This window comes from Pan troglodytes, chromosome 1, assembly GCF_028858775.2.
Source record: "Pan troglodytes isolate AG18354 chromosome 1, NHGRI_mPanTro3-v2.0_pri, whole genome shotgun sequence".
NCBI lineage: Eukaryota > Metazoa > Chordata > Mammalia > Primates > Hominidae > Pan > Pan troglodytes.
The window spans coordinates 15,996,083-16,015,650 of record NC_072398.2 but is presented as its reverse complement, the minus strand read 5'-3'; the positions used below and the strand labels follow the sequence as shown (position 1 = coordinate 16,015,650).

Here is a 19,568-nt window from a genome sequence, read left to right as displayed (position 1 = left end):
AGGACATCAGAGGCTCCAAGCTCAATACTCAGATGTATGGGAGCTTACACAATTAATGAGCATTGTGTTTCAAAGTATGAATGTTTGTAAGTTGATACCAAAGAAACTACATCTGCTAAAAGAACTTTTGAAGCTGTCCAGAGCCATTATCCTGGTGAACAAGGAAATGGCATCATTATTTTATAGTTGTAGGATTCTCTTGTTCCTTCCTTTCTCTTCTTCTTCCTTTTCTTCTCCCGTGCTCCACCCAGTGTGGTTGCCCCCTTCTCTGTGACCCAGCCATAAGTCTAAAGTTCAAGGGCCCCAAGCAATGGCTATGCAGACATCAACTTTGAAAGAATGCTCTGAACTAAGCATGGTGCTTAGGGGAGAAGATGTGGAGAACAGCTGTGTGTGGACCACATCAGGAGGGCAGGTTGGCTAAACGTTTATCTGACAAGCTTTCATTCGTGCAGAGCCCACCTGCTGTTTGGTGCCAGCAATACACAAAACGGACTGAATATGATTCATGTGACTATCATGGCAAACTGCAGCCACCTGAGGGCCACCTAAGTGGCCACACCATGTGTGCACAACAGCCACCATCAAGATGCTCTAGGCTGGGGGCGGTGGCTCACGCCTGTAATCCCAGCAATTTGGGAGGCTGAGGCGGGCAGATCACGCGGTCAGGAGATCGAGACCATCCTGGTTAACACGGTGAAACCCCGTCTCTACTAAAAAAATACAAAAAATTAGCTGGGCATGGTGGCGGGCACCTGTAGTCCCAGCTACTCGGGCTGAGGCAGGAGAATGGTGTGAACCTGGGAGGCGGAGCTTGCAGTGAGCCGAGATCATGCCACTGCACTCCAGCCTGGGAGACAGTGAGATTCTGTCTCTAAAGAAAAAAAAAGATGCTCTAAAGGGCTTGTAAAAAAATAAAGTAAAGGTTCCTCTTCAAAGACTTTCCTCCCCATTTAATTAGGAATAAATAGTAACTTCTCTTAGAAGCAAAATTTATTCAAAGACCTGTGCTAACATTCTTAAATATCTGCTAGCCGTGATAAAGAAATCAATGTACTTTATGTTCTTAGCTCCCACAATTTAGCCTAAATATTTGCCCTGGCATGCTTATACTGGTCCAAGCAAGCATTAGGTCATAGCCTGATCCTCTTCCTTATTTAAAGGTGTTTTTACCTTTCTCAGCATTCCACAAGTTACTTCCTCCTTCCTTTGTTCTCCTCTACCTTTGCCTCTTTTAAAAAGTTCTAAGTTGCTAGCCAATCGGGACAAATATAGAATGTGAGGTCCCATTCCAGCCAATGGAAACCGGACACAGCAGTAAGGTGGATGCGTCAGGTTATAAATGACCCTGTCTCCTTTGTTTGGTGTACTCTCATGGCAAAACTGCTGGCGAGTGTACCCTTTCTGCAGAAAGTGAAAAAATGGCCTTGCTGAGTAAGTTAAATTTACGTTCAAGTGCTATTTCTTTATGGCACCGGAGAACAAGCGTTTCAAATAGGGCTGCACCTGGCAGGCAGCTCAACAGCCCAGTGTGCCAGGTACCAAGCGAGGTGTATCTTTCTGTCCTAGTCCTTCTCATGTCCACCTGCCTAGAGCTCCATTGAGAGCCTGATCTCTGCTGAAAGATGAGGCCCTCCTATGCTACATTACACAACGCAAATGTCTCACCACTGAATCTTTCATCTTCTTGGGGAGAGGGTCAGCAGCTGACTCTTCCAGATTTTGATGTAAAAATTTAGGAAACAGCCTGCATTGGATGAAGGATCTGAAAGTGGAAAAACACAACACTTCATCAAAGATGTTCCTGGGACAGTGTTTTCGGTAAATAACTTCACCTTAGATCTCACACCCACACATGACAAAAACAAGTGCTCTCTTCATTTAAAAATTTATAATAAAAAGAGGTGCATGTTCAAGTGATCATAAAGATAGTGTTTTGATTTGTAAATTTCATCCTAATGAGAGCAGTCAAGTACCTTAGCAGTATCATTGCCCTCTACTGTCAGCAGTGGGACATGGGGAAGGTCCTCCATCTCTGCTAGCCCACTAGGGCTTCATCTTCACAATTAGCAGCAGAAAGCGAACACTGCACTAATACAATTGACACTAAAAATTGTGTGAACCATGTTTAACTTTTCTTTCCCCCATTTTTCATGCCTTTCACACTACTGCACCTAATAGCCTAAAATTATGGTGTCTCTGGTCCTCAAAGAGTTATGGTTATCTTAAATCAAAATCGTTCATAAATTTAAACAAATTACATAAGATGCTACTGTCAATATCTTGAACTCACTGTGGCATCACATGAAAGATTTCCAGTGCCAGAGTACACATTACCAAAACTTAAAGATATGATTAAAGGGAAGATTGTAATGTATACTTTCACATTACTAAGGATTACATTAAATACATTTTAACACTTTGGTGCAAATTTCACTTTAAATCCAGAGGACGTTGGCCAGATTGGGAACAACAACGACAACAAAACAATAAAATCAAACAAAATCTTTCTTTTCAGAGGTGCTGGTTTAGTCTCCCCAGGGTAACTGCCTAGAGTAAAGGTAGGGATGTAGTTAATGGATCTAGAGAGGGTATTGTTGAGGAGGTAGCTTCTTACCCAGCTCACCCAAGGGAAAGTCACAACAGGGCTTGGGTGCTATCGGCCATCTGTTCCTGCCACTGTGCATTTTACTCCAAAATCAAAAGAGCAAAACTAAAATGTTTGCTAGATGTTCACTTTTAATTGTTATTAGTTTCTGGCTGGTCCTGTATTTCTCCTTCCCTCCTCTAGTGAGTGACCAGCTAGTTTAATAGTGAGAGTCAAATCACAATGGGCAGTGAATTGCTGTCTGCCCATCTCAGTCAGGGCACAAAGCTGCAGGAACTATGCCCCCAGCTCAGTGATGAGAGAGCACAGGCATAGACCACTCACATGAGTACAGATGGGTCACTGCTCTGACGGCTCAGATGGTAAGAAAGGGCGACCAAGAGGCCACAGAAGGCCGAAAACAGTGCCGGGATGTGTTGCATGCTCCACGGTTCCTAAAGAAAAGACATCAGTTAGCCAAGTCACTCCACAGCTGTGTGAATAGCAGGATCTCTATCAGACATTTAGAAATATCCCCAAGGTCCAGCTGGATGGATGAGTTATTCCCATGATCATTCCTGCCCACGGACATATAAGCATCTGGTGGGCACACAAAAAACTCACCTGTTGGTTTATAGACATTGATTTTGATAAGGAACTTTTTGACTAATTATACATACTTATAAGAATAAAACTGAATCTTTCCTGAAATTAAGCTTAGAATGTTCTATAGAATGTAATATTAAACATGTGTCCCTCCTCTGAATTCAATATAATAATTAACAATTATAATAATTGTATTTCTCAATGTTTATTAATCGATGGTCTAAATGGCATAAAAAATGTAAAAATGACGTAAGAGATTAAATAGACTAATGAACTGAAAACCTGATAAAGATTGTAGAAAGTAGAAAAGTTCCTCTTCAAAGCTTGTCTTGGTTTAAAAATATAATAATAGACACTAGGAATAATAGCTTCTTACTCTAAAGCCTCCTATCAACTATCAGTTCTTACACTTTAGCCCAGTTAGTTGCTTTGGCTTACTCAAGCATGTCTGGACAGGCCCAGGCAAGTCTTAGCTCATAGCTTATGCCCCTTCCCTATTTGGAAATGTTATTGCTTCCTTAAACCTTTCATGAGCAACTTCCTCTTCTTCTTTGTTCTCCCTTGCACTTACCTGTTTAGGAAAGTGTTAAGCTATTGGCAAATAGGGTATCTGTTTAAGACTGTGAGGTCCAGCTCCAGCCAATGGATGCCAGACACAGCAGTAAGGACGACCCAAATGTGTAAGGGATAAATATGTCTGCTTTTCCTTTGTTCAAGCGTGCTCTCGCCATTGTTCCATCTGCATAGAGCACCCTTTCTGCAGGAAGTAAAAATGGCCTTGCTGAGAGAATTAAATTTATGTTCGAGTGCTATTTCTTTGTGGCACCAGGGAACAAGCATTTCTAACAAAGATTAAAGATAATCACCTGAGGAAAGAGCAAAGTTATTTGAAATGAAAAGAGGCACTTCAGGTTTAATTTGATAGAAGCACAGATGTCAGTTATCAACACATTGTATTCGGCCTGGCAGAGCAGAACATGGGAAATACATGTTACCACCCCAACCAGTGTGGTGGCCTGGGACTCCAGCTCCTCTCCCACACACACCTGGTGCTCCCACCAACACAAACATGTCTCTCATACACCAAGAAGAAAACGTCTACATATTTAATCTTCTCAATCACCATCAGCAGAATCACTGATGCCTTCTGAAAGCTGAATTTAGTCAAGAACTTAAATACTTTTCTGTCAAGATTTTTTTTTTAAGATGGGTTAATTGTGGTGCTTATAATGAAATCTACAAATGAATGAGTCAAGTGTGCTTAGCAGTTGTCCACTGTAACTGCTAAAATAGTCTGGAAAAGCAAATGATACACTGGATAGAGCAAGTGATTTTATTTTTACATGCTTCATTTTCCTAGAAATTAAAATGTATTTCTTTTATCTTCCCCATTGTGGAAGTCTAAACGCCCGAGAGCAGTACCTGGAAAGCAAATTGCAGGGAGCTGAGTCTTCCTGAGGCTGCTGAGCTGCATGGCTACAAAGTCAGGAAGTAAGACTCACTGCCTCCAGACGCACTCTCCACACAGCTCCCCACACCAGGACGCCCTGCATGCCTCTCAGATCAGCTTCCCCGAGGGTGGGGTGCCTTTTCCAGCACTCTAAGGTACCATGTCTGCATTTATTATTTTTCTAATTCTGTGCAGACGTCTTCCCCACCAATTTTGTTGAAAAGCTCAAACCCAGTGATGAGGCATCCTGCACGGACCTCTTCTTTCTTTGGAGTTTTCATCAGCAACGCCTTCCCTTCCAGTGTCCAAGGGAGAGGTGTACTTCCTCCTTCCCTGAGCCCAACTCTCCCCTCACACTAGGATGTCCTACTCTCTTTTCATTGGTCCCCTCTGCCCCGCCTATAAAAATGCTCAAGTTGCTGACTTTTTTTTTTTTTTTTTTTGAGCTGGAGTCACTCTCTATCACCCAGGCTAGAGTGCAGTCATACAATCTCAGCTCACTGCAAACTCCACCTCCCGGGTTCAAGCGATTCTCATACCTCAGCTTCCCAAGTAGCTGGGATTACAGGCACACACCACCACACCCAGCTAATTTTTTATTATAGTAGAGACGGGGTTTCACCATGTTGGTCAGACTGGTTTCGAACTCCTGACCTCAGGTGATCTGCCTGCCTCAGCCTCGCAAAGTGCTGGGATTAAAGGGTGAGCCACCATACCCGGCCAGTTGCTGACATCTTTAACAAATAAAAAAAGTCCTCCTTCCCCTTGATCCAGTTGCCCTTGAAAGCTACTGTACTCTCTCAGTCTGTTCGGGCTGATATAAGAAAATATCATAGACTGGGTGGCTTATAAACCACAGAAATTTATTTCTCACAGTTCTGGGGGCTGAAAGCCCAAGGTCAAGATGCAGGAAGGAGAAGGTTTGTTGTCTGGGGGGGCCCTGCTTCCTGATTCCTAGATGATTCCTTTTTGTTGTGTTCTCACATGGTAGAAGATGCAAGAGAGCATTCTAGGGCCTCTTTTACAAGGACGCTGATCTGATTCATGAGGACTCCTCCCTCAATATCTGTAATCACCTCACAAAGCCCTCGCCTCCAATACCATTACATTGGGGATTAGGTTTCAACATGAATTTTGAGGGACACATTCAGTCTATAGCATACACTATCCCTCTTTTTTATTTCAGTGCCATCTCAGCCTTTCGAAGGTCTGAGCTCCACATTTCACTCCTGGTCATCAGTGAATGACTCAGTAGTCTCTGTCAAGCCGGGTAATTCCCATGAGTGGAGGTCCTGCCATGAGCTGTGTGACATTGGCTAAATTACTAGACATCTCTGACCATTGGGTTCCTCTTCTTTAACAAGGGAAAACAATACCTACTCAATGGTTGTTGTGAGGGTGCTTTTCTGTAACCCAGGTGATTTAAGTTTTTGACATGGGAGGGGTCAACGCAGCCCCCACTTGATGACGGACACCTGAGAGCTGTTTCTTTCCCACCGTCTCAACAGTCTCCTGATCCTTGTGTGCCATCAATACACCTTTTCAATGCTGCCCCGATCTGCTTCTTCTTTCCATTGCATCCTGTCTGGTTAAGGCTTCCACTGTCTTGTCCCAGGACTACTCTTAATGCTTCCTAATGGGGACTCACCCTTCAGTATCCACACCCTACCCCACCCCACAGATCCCACACTCTGTCCTTTGTATAGTGACAGAGTGGTTCTCCTCTCCAAAAGGCTAATCGGATCATGTCTGTGCCCTTCACTCAGTATCTTTCAATGATTCCTCATTACCAACCAAATGAAATCTACTCCACAGGCAGATGCATAAGCCCACCTTTTCAGCATCCTTCCTCATATTTAGGATATACACAGCAGCAAAACCCGAAAGATGAATTGCTCCCTGCCCTCCTGCCTTTGCCTACATGGTTCCATCTGCACAGAGGGCTCTTCTGTCCTGACTCCATTCCATTCCATTCCCCTCTACCTGGTGAACTCCTACCCATGCTTCAGTGCCCAGTATAAGTTCCACCTGCTCAGTGCTGCCTCCTCTGACTTCCCAGGCAGAACAGAATCCTCCTCCTTTGTGCATCAAAATCACCTTTAAACATCTCTAGGGTAGCATTTAAAGTGTCTCTTTTTTTTTCAGGGGCATAGCTGGGCTCTGCCCCTCAGCAGAGAGCACCTGCCCACAGGAGTTGTGCATACACATCTGCTAAGTCACAAGGACAGAGTAGCTCTTCAGCATGTTTCACTGAATTAATGGTGGAAACACTTTTACTATGTTCTTTTATTATGTTTGGTATGAAAACGACCTGCAATAAGACTTGTCAGCTCGAACTCAAAGGCAGCTGGCAACTTTATCCATGTTAGAAAAGACATTCTGGGGCAACCTGATGGCACAATCCCCTTCAAGATGCTACCGGCATCACCATCCCTGAAGCAGCATCTCCTATGTGTGCCCATCCCCCATGACACCTTAGGCACCTCTCACTGAGTCCCACCATTTACTTGTCTGCCTTCACATTAGACACCGGACTCCCCAACAAGGGGCAACCTTGCATGTTTCTTTCCCCGGTACCTGGCACAAATGTTAGCACCCTGACATATCCTTGCGAGAATGACTACAAGGTTTGGGCTTTCATAATGACTCATGTGGACAAGAATTTTCAGCAAGAAAAGAAGATGAAGGAATTGAGTAGCTTACATCAAATGTGGATCAGGCAGTGAAATGCTGCGGAAGTGATGAGATTATCAGAGAAAAGGCAATCTCCTGACTATGTGCTTCTCATTATTCCTTCAAACAGTACCCCCAGCAACAGGAAAGTTATTCTGAAACTTGAGTTTTATGCTTTCCTAAGAGTCCACGCATCAAACATTCATTCATTCCTACAATGTGCTGGGTACCCAGAAGCATAACCATGAACAGGACAGAGAGAGTCTTGGAAAGGAAAGACACATGGATAACTGCAGTCAAGTATGAGAGATGAGGGGACAATGAGCTGCTCACAGAGCACACGAGGGGCTACACAGCAGGAAGCAGAAGCTCACATGAGTCAAAGGAATGGCATTTAAGTGGATCCCAGCACACAAATGCAGAACGTGGTCCTTCCGCTGCAGGGGCTTCTGGAAGAGCCAAGCAGGGCAGATAGGGCTGGCTCTTCCATCCTTACATCGACTTCACCCTGCTCTGTCCATCCACCTAGGGCTTCTCTTATTTCATTTCATACTTGACCATTACACAATAAACACAAAACGTTTTCCAAAGAAGAAGAACCTGCTAACTTCTATTTCTTGTCATTGATTCATCTGCACTAACCAGCGCTGTGTATTTAATTCATGATTTTGTGAAGGTGGAACCTTTTCTCTCACATGTAGCCCATACATAGGAAGACCCTGGAAGAAATTCCTATGAGAAATGAGAAACTAAGACCCTAGAAAAAATTCTCATGACATGGATCAGAGAAAAGGTCAAGGGAACAAGTGTTGGCAGAAGTTGGTTCCAGGCTCACTCATCGTTGAAATGAATTGTTCTGTGGAAGGCACTTAATTTCTCGGTGGTTCAGCTTCCTATTCTGTAAAAAGGGGATGACGACACCTTTCTTAATGAGGTTTAAAACAGCCTTGTCCCCAGCAAAGTTGAATGTCAGTGTTAGTTTTTCATTAATTGGAAAAGAAAGGGTACCCATGATGGATGGTCTTTGCTGACAATAAATTAAGTCCAGGCTCCAAATATATTTTGATAATTGAGTTTACCTACTTTTATTCCCTCAATACTCCTTGCCTAAATCTCCTCTCATTTTCTCTCTACTTCGATATTTAATCAAACATTTCCAACAAAAACACCAAGGACAGCTGTTACACTCCTGGTTTCTGTCCTATATTAGTAGAAGTCTGTATTCATTCTTCCATTACATATGATTTCTTTTAAGGATAACTAATAGCTTCGGGGTAAATTGTTGAACAGGAGTAAATGGCAATGTGGCCACAGGGGCAGGAAGAAGGATGTTTATGTCCTTCAACAAGAAAAAGCAAAGTGATGCCAGCGGGGCACACTTATTCTTCCAAGAAAAGGGTGGGATACAAGGTGTTAAGGAGTCCATATTCCAGGTGCTAATTTTCATGTTTACTTGCCCAACCTCACACTTCCACACAACTCTTTCTCAGAAAAAAAAAAAACTGACCTTCCCTGAGTTTTGACACATGGTAACAAAGCAAACCACCTGGATCTTCTGAGGCTCTCTCCTGGAAACACCCTCATTCTCCAGGTTACCTGTTCACTTTTTCAACTAATGCAGATGTATACATACATAAACACACACACACACACACACACACACACACACACATCCCTCAGATTGGAGGTTGATTTCTCAAGGAAACAAGGACAAGAGAGATTACTTGATTATCAACATCACGGGTTATCCCTTCATATGCAGACTGCCATTTTCCAAAACCCACTATCTTCAAGAAAGATTACCTTTAGAGTTGGAAGGAACTTCATAACTGAGATGGTCTCACCTTAAGTTATTGATCAAGCAAGGAGACAGGAAGAAAGAGACTTGCCCAAGGTGGTAAGACCAGTACCAGCCTCCACAGCCCTGAATTCAGTGCTCCATGTACCCCACCACCTTAAATGTGTATATAGCTAACTGTGAAAAATATGTAGACATCTCACCACTTTTCATTTAAAAAAAAAGGTTAGGATGCTTTAATAAGCACTGTAACTTACAAGTTCCCAGCATTACAGGCTGTTTCATCCATTTATGCATCCATCCACACAACAGTGCTTGGAAATCTATTGAGCTACCTGCCTATTTCAGTGCTTGTTGCCTATTTCAGGGCTTGTTGAAACACATGTAGAGCAACGGCTCAGAGTAAGAAGGGATCAATTTTATAAAGATTTAAAATTTACAAATGTATATCTAAAGATATAAAGATTTTGGAAAGAGATAAAGTTTTAAATGGTCTATTGCCCACAGATAATGAAGCATTTATCATGTGACAGTTTGCTTCAAAATTAACATCTCTAATTGCTCTGAGACACATCTCATGGGCCTCAAAATTGGGAATGATAAGGATTGATGAGTGCTGGTTTCATAAAACTCCCACAGGTTTTGAAATATTTTTATGAGGTAGTAATAAAACTGTCTAATAGTCCTACAATTCTGTGGTAGATTTCACATGCATTTGGGAATTATCTGACGAGAATGCATAGGGCAGTTCGGCTTTGTACAAAAAAGCACACTCTGAACACAGTCTGAATTCCAGCATTTTTTTCCTTAGAAGTTTTAGACACCTCTTATGTTGGAATTTATGGGACAGACTAACTGAGGGTTTGATTATAAAGTGAATATCAACAGGCCGAATTCTCGCTTTGCTATGCCTTTCATATCAGGTTTAAATACTTTCTTTTTAAAGAAACTGATTTTTTTATCGCATTAAACATAGGGACATTTTTGAGATTGAGGTTTTATACATCCTAAAATAAGAACGAGATTGTACCATTTTGACTCTGTATAAGTCCTATTTCCAGGTCTATTTTTGACATGAATCCCATCTTTAAGTAAAAGGAGTGCTGGGCCCATAAAGCTCCCGAAATTTAGTAGGGAAAGATGTGTCACCCAGTCCCTGAACTGTGCTCTCTCTTCTTACTTCACACACGGCCTGCGGAGTGTCATGTGGCCGGCACGTGTGGGTGTGCAATGGATACCTTCTAGGCTCTGGCATCCCCGAACCCCTAGAGTGCACCCCTGTAGCAGCTCTTGTCCATATTCCTCATGGACCTTGAACACCCCAGAAGGGGCTCCCCCAGTGCCTCGCATTGACCCTAAATTATAGGTCAATATGTGTCCCGCAAATAAATGAACAATTATGTGAACACATATGGCAAGTCAGACTTCACTATCTGCTAAGAGTAGATTCTTCTTATTTCATACTGTTTTCTTCATTTTGGTGAAAAACATGATATGTTTATGAATCAAGACAGTATTTCACTTTTAGAGATAGGTACTGAAGAAAAATGAGATAGTTAGCTGGCAAGACAGAATAACGGGTCCCATGTATCCAAGTCTATCTATAGCTACATGGATAAATACATAGAAATGCACACACACACACACACACATACACACAAATACGTGTACCTCAGGGAAAACATTAACATTTACTTTCCTTCTCATTGCCCTTTTGCAAGTTATCTGTAATTATTCAATCCAAGATTTTTTATAGCATACCTTTTATGTGACACACTAATAGGACATAAAAAGCAGCATATATAAACCACAGTCTGTGACTTCAAGGAGCAATGAAAAGTGTGCACAAGCAAGAAGAAACACAGCAACAGCTCCCATGCATTCGGCAGCGACTACCTGACTTGCTGCTTAACATTCACAACCACACGTAGTTTTTAAAACACATCGAAGGTAAAAGTATTGCCCATTTTACACATGAGGAAACAGGCTTTTACTAGTTATTGTGGTAAGTATCTATATTTTTCACATAGAATTGATTATATACAGAAAAAAACAAGGATTGAATGAACATCAATAGGACAATGTTGTCCTCAGGATTCTGGAAGAGAGAAGATAAACTTTGGCTGGTGTCACTGAAACAAGTTTTGTCTTCCATCACTACTAGGGTCACAACAGCTCAAATTCTGGGCCTAGAATGCTGTTTTCCACCTACCCTCTCCTCTCTGTATCCCTCACTCCCCATCAGTCACTACATTTCTGGATTTGATCCCAGCATGCTCTCGGGGCTTACTACCAAAACCCCCAAGTCCAAATCTTACTTCACTCAACAATTGCAATTCCATTTTGAACAACTTCTGAGCTATCAATCAATATTCTTCCTGTTTTTTCCCCAAATCAGTGTCAGCTGACACCGTCAAGCTTGAGGGTCATAATAATCCAGCAGTAACTAGGTTTGAGGGTCAATTCTACTTTTTTGCTGACCAGGAAGGGAAGCATGGCAGAAAGCACGAGCTGGCTGGCTGAGATCGGTTTCCCCTTCATCCTCAGCAGCAGATACTTCCTTGCAATTTGTTCAGACAGCCAAAAGACTTATTATTCCTGGTCTCTTGCAGCTAGAAATGATACAATTCTAGCCAAAAAATATAATGTGAAGTCTGATATAAGTAAAAGTGAGTTAAAACTTAGGTTTTACTTTCAAATTTATTACTATTAGCATTATTAACATTGTGGTTACAGTCATCATAACCACCAACTATTTATGCTAAGAATAGTTATCGTTGGTATTAGCTTTCTATTGCCGTGTAACAAATTACCACAAACTTAGCAGTTTAAAATAACACAAATGTATGATCTCACAGTTTCCTAGGTCAGGTGCTTGAGCAGAGTGTGGCTGCGTCCTCTGCCCAGGGTCTCCTAGACTGAAATGTCAGTGTTGGCTGGACCTCTGATCTTATCTCACACTCGGGGTCCTCTTCCATGCTCACTGGTGGTAGGCAGAGCTCAGCTCCCCCTGGCTGTCGGATTGCAGTCCCCATTTCCTGGATGGCTGTCCACTGGGACCTGTTCTAGCTCCTAGAGGCCTTTGCTCTGGGTCTTTGCCATGTTGCTACCTCCATCAGCAGTTAATAACCTGGCCGTTTACTTCTTCTAGGCCAGTAAGGGAGGGTCTCTACTGCTTTTTCTGTCCCTGCCCTCTGGACCCCCTTTTAAAGGGCTCTTCTGATTAGGTCAGACCCATTCAGAATAATCTCCCTTTTTAGGTCAGACCCACTCAGAGTAATCTCCATTTTTTTGAGACGGAGTCTTGCTCTGTCACCCAGGCTGGAGTGCAGTGGTGTGATCTCGGCTCACTGCAACCTCTGCCTCCCGGGTTCAAGTGATTCTCCTGCCTCAACCTCCCAAGTAGCTGGGATTACAGGTGCACGCCACCATGCCCAACTAATTTTTGTATTTTTAGTAGAGATGGGGTTTCACCATGTTGGTCAGGCTGGTCTCAAACTCCTGACCTCATGATCCACCCTCCTCAGCCTCCCAAAGTGGTGGGATTACAGGCATGAGCCACCACACCGGGCAATCTCCCTTTTAAGTTAAATTTTAATTTAAGTTAAAGTTACCTGATTAGGGACCATAACTACATCTGTGAAATCCCTTCAAGTTTGCCAGATAATGTAACTTCATCACAGGAGTGACATCCCATCCCCTTCACAAGTCCTGCCCACATTCAAGGGGAGGAAATTGTACAAGGCATGTATGCCAGGGGATAGGAGTCTCGGGCCATCTTAGAATTCAGCCTCCCACACCACTTAACAGGAACTTTTAGCCAGGCACTTTATAGACATTATTGATTTGATTCTATTTGCTTCTTAAAACATCCACATGCGGTAGGTACTACTAATCCATTTTACAATGGAAAAAACAATGTGAATTAGTCATGCACCCTTAGGCAAATAAGCATTCTGTGTTTCACGTTCACCACTGGAAAACAGGAATGTTGATATCTTCCTTATCGATTACATGGAGATATAGTAAGGGGCAAATGAGAAGACACTTCAGAAATTATTTTGTAGGTTAAAGAACCATTGATCTGCAACTGTCTTATATGCTGTGAACTGTTCTTTCAACTAGATAAATATATTTATACTTCAAGTGTGGTAGTGAGGATGGCACAAAAGGAAGACTGAAAAGACATAGATCTGGGACGTGGGGTGTGTGATGCGGAGTAAATTACTTAATCTCTCTTTGGATGTTCACTTCCTCATTTTAAATAATAAAATGAAGGAATTGGACTAGGAGGCATCTCAGGTCCACTTCAGCATTAAATAATATCTAGAACTATGAGTTTGTTTTACATTTACAATTAGATTTTAAACCCTGAGTGCCTGTAAAGTAGCATGATGTTAGGCTGCAATCCTGTGGGACCCAGAAGAAATATAGGAAAAGCTCCCCCGCAAGCAGTTGTTAAGGATACGTGGGAAACATTAAATTATAATAATGTGCTTCAACCTCTGGATCCCCTTGCCATCAATAAAAAAGAATCTCTTTGTAAAGGATAATAAAAAATAGAAATCATAGTTTATCCAGACACAGAAAGCCCAGTTAATTAACTACTAAGCTATTTCTCCAAGGAGCAAATATTCTGGTTGTTTCTGTAGATCACTGTCGAATACTATTTAAGTCAATGAGGGAGTCCATTTATATGTTACTTGGTACCATCTTGGACGAGTCAAAGAGAATATGAAATTAAAAGAGGAATCAAATTTTCTTTCCCTAATTAATATTCCAGAGGACAAAATTAACTCATGGTCTCTGAATCTGCTTCTACCAAGTGATAATAATAAAAATTAAGGAAATAAACACATATATCATGACCCATATGGAAAACTGTATTGCTAGCAAGGCAGCTGACATGCTGAAATGGTTCACAAGGATCCATCAATCCATCATGATGCACTAGAGATGAAAGGAAAAAAAATCAATTCCAGCAATGCGAAGAGTAAGCATAAAAGGTATAAACAAAAGCATCGTTAAACAAGAAGTAGAATCACAGCTCTGGGTAAGTGGGAGTTCGATTGAAGATGGGTGAGCTTTTCTTGTTTCCTAAGGACCCTCTTGACAAATTGCTAACCACATTCATTCAATTCACAGCATTTAATAGGTGCTGCATCTTCAAGTGGAGAGTCAGTCTGAGACCATTAGAAAACTCAGGACGTACAAATGAGAAGGAAGAAATTCAAATTGCTCTATTTTTACCAAAAGGTGTTTCAAAATACGGTTAGAACATTAAGGTTTGTTTGTTTGTTTGTTTGGTTTTTACTACAGACTATAGTATTTATTGCAAATGATCTTTGTTCTATGCTGAGAAAGGGAAGTCAATACCTCCCTGAGATGAAATAAACCCCAGTTTCAATTGGTCAAAGCCTGTTTCAACACCTAAGTAAACCCCAGAGTTCTTGAAATGTTTCTTTCCATCACAGAGTTAATGGCGTGCTTTCAAAATGGAATCTATTTACTCTGATCCAACAATGATTTACACCTATAACAAGCCATAAACTGAATAGAAAACAGAAATAAAAGTCTCAGCCCAGGATAGAGAATAGAGTTTATCTCTTGGGCTGGCTCTGATCAGTTGGCACTGGCTGACTGTAATATCTCCTGGGCAGCCCGAGGTACTACTGACCTCAGTTAGAAAAAAATGCTGTGATCAATTAGCAATGTCTGACATGAAAATGGAGCCACATTTGGGGAGGTGAGGGAATAACAGTATCTGTCCAGCAACTAGGTAAAAACCCAAGATACTCTATTTTTTGAATACCAGATTCTTCAGTAGTTTCTAAAACTCTTTAAGAATTTTGCAAGAAAAAGTTGTGTAACAATCCATGAACGCACATTACTTTTGAGAGTATCTGAACTGATAATTATGGGTGTTCAGCATTTGTCAAATGCATGTTAAGTTCCTGAGGAGAAAGGAATGTCTTTTCCTCCTCCCATATCTTTACAGTACCCAGCAGAGCTATTGCTGAACAAATAAATATGTGTCGACTATCACAGAATACGAACTTTTCAGCTTCTGCATCAGTTACAGAGAGCATGCATGTTTCCGTTTCCATTAATCAAGTACAATGATATTTACATCAGATGCTGTTTGCTATTCAGGGTTGCCAAGAAGGGTAAAGTGTGGGGTCCCAGTCCAAATGGCATCAAGAACATCAAGAACAAGATCTCCCTCTCCCTAGAGCTCATTAAGTATCCAATAAAATATTCAAAAAGAGAAAAGCCTGAACCCACACTGGGAACCAGAGCAAGTTACTCGTGCACAAGTCATAGACCCTGAGGAATTTATGCCAGACCTTATATTATAGATGGGTCTAGACTGAAAGAAGATTGTAAGGTGTGACTCCAACTCCTCTCTCCATTTGAAAGACAGTAGTGCACTGAGGAAGTAAACAGGAAAAGACCTCTGCTAACATCACCTAAATGAGAGGCAGAAGGGCTGGAAGTGAGTATAGACCAAGGGGTTTGCAGACATTTTACCACTTGGCCTTGCACTTCTGTGGATGGGCAGTCTGCAGCAACTCCTGCTGTCGTAGAGGCGGCAGCATTTATTCATTCAGGTCATGGATGTAGAAGTTAGAGCCAAGAGGGTAAAACAGAGATAACCACTGTCCCAGGCATTTCTTCATATCTACTGCCTGTGATGAGCTTCCTGATATAACTACCCCAAACTCCATCAATAAGACATTTTCCCTGGGAAAAATCATCTCTGAACTAGTAGTGTATTACTGAAACATGTTTTGTTTCATTTTCCTCTCTTCCTGTGTTTCAGACATGAGGTACCTCTGAAAAGATCTGACCAAGGAGTCTTACAATTCCCTAACAGAAACCAGTTCAATTCTTTCTTGACTATAAGACAAAAGTCATAAAATCTAACATCAATGTGGGCAGCCAAGTGACATATATACATTATGTGGCTCAGGCATAAAAAATGATAGGACATGATGAGACCTGTGAGTTTGCGGTAGCTGTGAGTTACTATTCAGTGTCAGCAGGTTGTTACCAAATGGGAAGGTCAGCCCAGTGTTGCCGGATCTTCACATTGTTTAAGAGAAGTAGGAGAATCATATTTTTACACTGACTGTCCTAATATTAAATCTTGGCTCGAAAAAAATTTTAAACATTCTACAGGCCAAACACAAAACAGGTCTATGAACTGAATAGAGACGATGCTAGGTTATCAAAGACATATTCTCACTGCGAAATGAGGAAAAAAAGCACATGACAAACAAAAAGCATTCTTAAAATGAGATATTTCTCTAAAGGGACCACTTACAGAAGCTTTCTAAAGCACATTTACATCAAAAAAAAAGAAATTTTTAGAAAATATCTGATTTAAAGTCTCAACTTTAAAGCTAAGCAAGCAATTATGAAGGTCGAATAATATGAATATCAAATTTCAAACTGCAATTTATCAGTAGACCAAACAGCAAACAATGCAGAAAATAAAATTTATAACTGTAAAATTAGGATAATAGTACTTGTCTCAGTTATGCTATGTGAAGTAAATTATATAAAATATATATCATAGTGCAAAAGAATTCTAGAGATCTGCTGTATAACATTATGCCTGCAGATAACAATACTGAATTGCACACAAAAAGTTAAAAGGATAGATTTCATGTTAAGAGTTCTTACTGTAACAATAAATACATTTTAATTTGCATTTATTATTTAGACTTATATATTATATATAATTATATATTATTTTAATATATTTCAATAATATATATAATTTATATATTATATTATTATAATTTATCAAATTATTTTACATAATTTATATTTTATAAATTATATTTTATAACTAGTATATATATAAACTAGTATAATTCCTAGTACACAATAACTTCTCAATAAATATTTGTTGGTTTCTTCATTCTTGAAATGAGAAACTCTAGAACTGTACCAGAACTCAAAGGAAAACTATAAGGAGAGGAAAATGATGAAAAAGAAATGAGAGACATGAAAGACAGCCAAAAGTTAAAGCCTGTGAAAAATTAAATCATATTATGTGAACAGAATCAACAATGTCATTAATCAAAACATAACAGGGAAACTTTTCCTCTAGATAAAGTTTTCAATATGAAAAGTGAAAATGGGCATGGTGCTCCAGAAAACTTAAAGAGAACCATGCCTAATCATAGTCCACTAACTTCTTTTAAACTTCAGACTGTAGGAAAGAATTCTATAAAAATTCAACAAAGAAATTTTAGCCCTATTGTTTTTCTCTTCAAAACTAAACACTGACAAGTGATGCCAATTCAGATGTAGAAATCCACAAGTGTCCTGCTCACAGCCTGACAACAAGAAAAAGCCAGATAATTTACAAAAATCTCAACTTTAAAATGACTATGATTAATATGTTGAAGAATCTAGTGACAGAAATGGACATCATTCATGCGCAGATGGGTAATTTCGAAAGAAAAATGAAAACTATCTACAGACATCAAATAGAAATGTTGGTTCTTTCGTGAGTTTATCATCGGACTAGACACAGCAGGAGAAAGAACTGGTGAACTTCAAGATAGGTCAGTAAAATTATTAAAACTAAAACCCAAAGAAGGAAAAAAGAGTGGAAAAAAAGACTATAGCATACAAATGATGTGGGGCAATATTAAATGATCTAACATGTATATAATTGGAGGCCCAAGAAGAAAAGAAAAACAGAACAAGGCAGAAGACATATTTGAAATGAGAATGGCTAAAGATTTTCCAAAACAACTCACAAATCAAACGGTTCAGAGAATCCTAAGTAAAATAAAAAATAAACGCCATACACTTAGTCACAGCATTGTCAAATGGCTGAAAACAAAGACAGAGAAAATCTTAAAGGCAGTCAGAGAAAAAAGAAACGTTACTAACAGAGAAACAAATATTGGAATAACGGCAGATTTTTTAATCAGAAATTATACAAGACAAAAGAAAACAGAACATGTTGAAAGTACCAGGGGAAAAAAGCTTTTAAGCAGAATTCTGTACCAGTGAAGATATCCTTCAAAAGTGAAGGCAAAATGAGATGTGTTTCAGACAAAGGCTGAAAGTTTTATTACTAGCAGACCTGCACCATGAGATTTCTTAAAGAAAGTTCTTCAGACAGGAGAAATATGATGGCAAGCAGAAAGATGAATCTACACAAAGAAATGTACATTGCAGAAATTATTTTTTAAAATAACGTAAAGGAAATATAATTTTAAAGATTTTTAAATATCTTTATGAGATAATTGACCACTTAGAGTATAAAAGAATACATCTCATCTAAGAGATCAATAAAACCAAATATTACTATATAAAAAAGTTCAGTAAGAACATAAGCTATTTTATATGAGCTCTTTTATAATATAAAAGGAAACACTTTCCAACTCATTTTATCAAGCCATTACATAATGTCAAAACAAGACAAAGCATTACAAGAAAAGAAAAGTTAGGCTGGGGGCAGTGGCTCACACCTGTAATCCCAGCACTTTGGGAGGCCGAGGCAGGCGGATCACGAGGTCAGGAGATTGAGATCATCCTAGCTAACATGGTGAAACCCCATCTCTACTAAAAAATACAAAAAATTAGCTGGGCGTGGTGGTGGGCTCCTGTAGTCCCAGCTACTCGGGAGGCTGAGGCAGGAGAATGGCATGAAACCAGGAGGTGGAGCTTGCAGTGAGCCAAGATCACGCTGCTGCACTCCAGCCTAGGTGTCAGAGTGAGATTCCATCTCAAAAAAAAAAAAAAAAAAAATTAGAGAACTAGAAACTTCATAGACATCAAATTTCTCAATAAAATATTGGTAAATAAAATTGAGCAATATATTTAAAAAGACAATATGGCATGACCAAATGGGGCCCATCCTTTAAATGGAATGTTGGTTCTACACTGAACAATTTATGTAATTCTTCCTAACAATTGCTTTAAAAAAAATCAATATGGTCTTCTCAATAGATGCAGAAAAAAAGTGACAAAATTTAACATCATTTATGATGATAACTCTAGCAAATTAGAAATCTAAGGGAAATGACTCAGCCCAATAAAGGGCATCTGGAAAATTTCCATAGCTAACTTCATACTTAATGGTGAAAGACTTTTCCCCTAAACTTGGGAGCAAGGCAAAGATGTCTGATTTCAGCACTTTGTCAACATTGCTCTGGAGGTCCTAGCCACTGCAATAAAGCAAGAAAAAGAAATCAAAGGCATACAGGCTGGAAAGGAAAATAAAATTGTGTTTATTGATAGACATGACAATCTATGGTAGACAATCTTAAAGAAATTACTAAAATACTACCAGAACTAATACATTTGTTTAGCAAGCTTGCAAGATAAAGGCTGAAATATTACAAAATAAATTGTATTTAGTATTACTTAACAATTGAAAATTTAAATTATAAAACACAATGCCATTTAAAATAACATATAAT

At 40.0% G+C, this 19,568-nt stretch overlaps 1 protein-coding gene across 4 annotated transcripts in view; it reads right to left on the bottom strand.

Moving 5' to 3' along the window:
• Positions 1-19,568, bottom strand: part of PCNX2 (pecanex 2) — a 343,243-nt gene that overhangs the window by 191,648 nt on the left and 132,027 nt on the right. For all 4 annotated transcript variants that reach the window (XM_016941055.4, XM_063790484.1, XM_514278.8 and 1 more), the window contains 2 exons: positions 2,933-3,042; positions 1,669-1,765 (listed from right to left, as the gene is read on the bottom strand). In XM_016941055.4, coding sequence (XP_016796544.3) covers positions 1,669-1,765; positions 2,933-3,042 — 207 coding nt within the window. The remainder of the gene's footprint in view (positions 1-1,668; positions 1,766-2,932; positions 3,043-19,568) is intronic.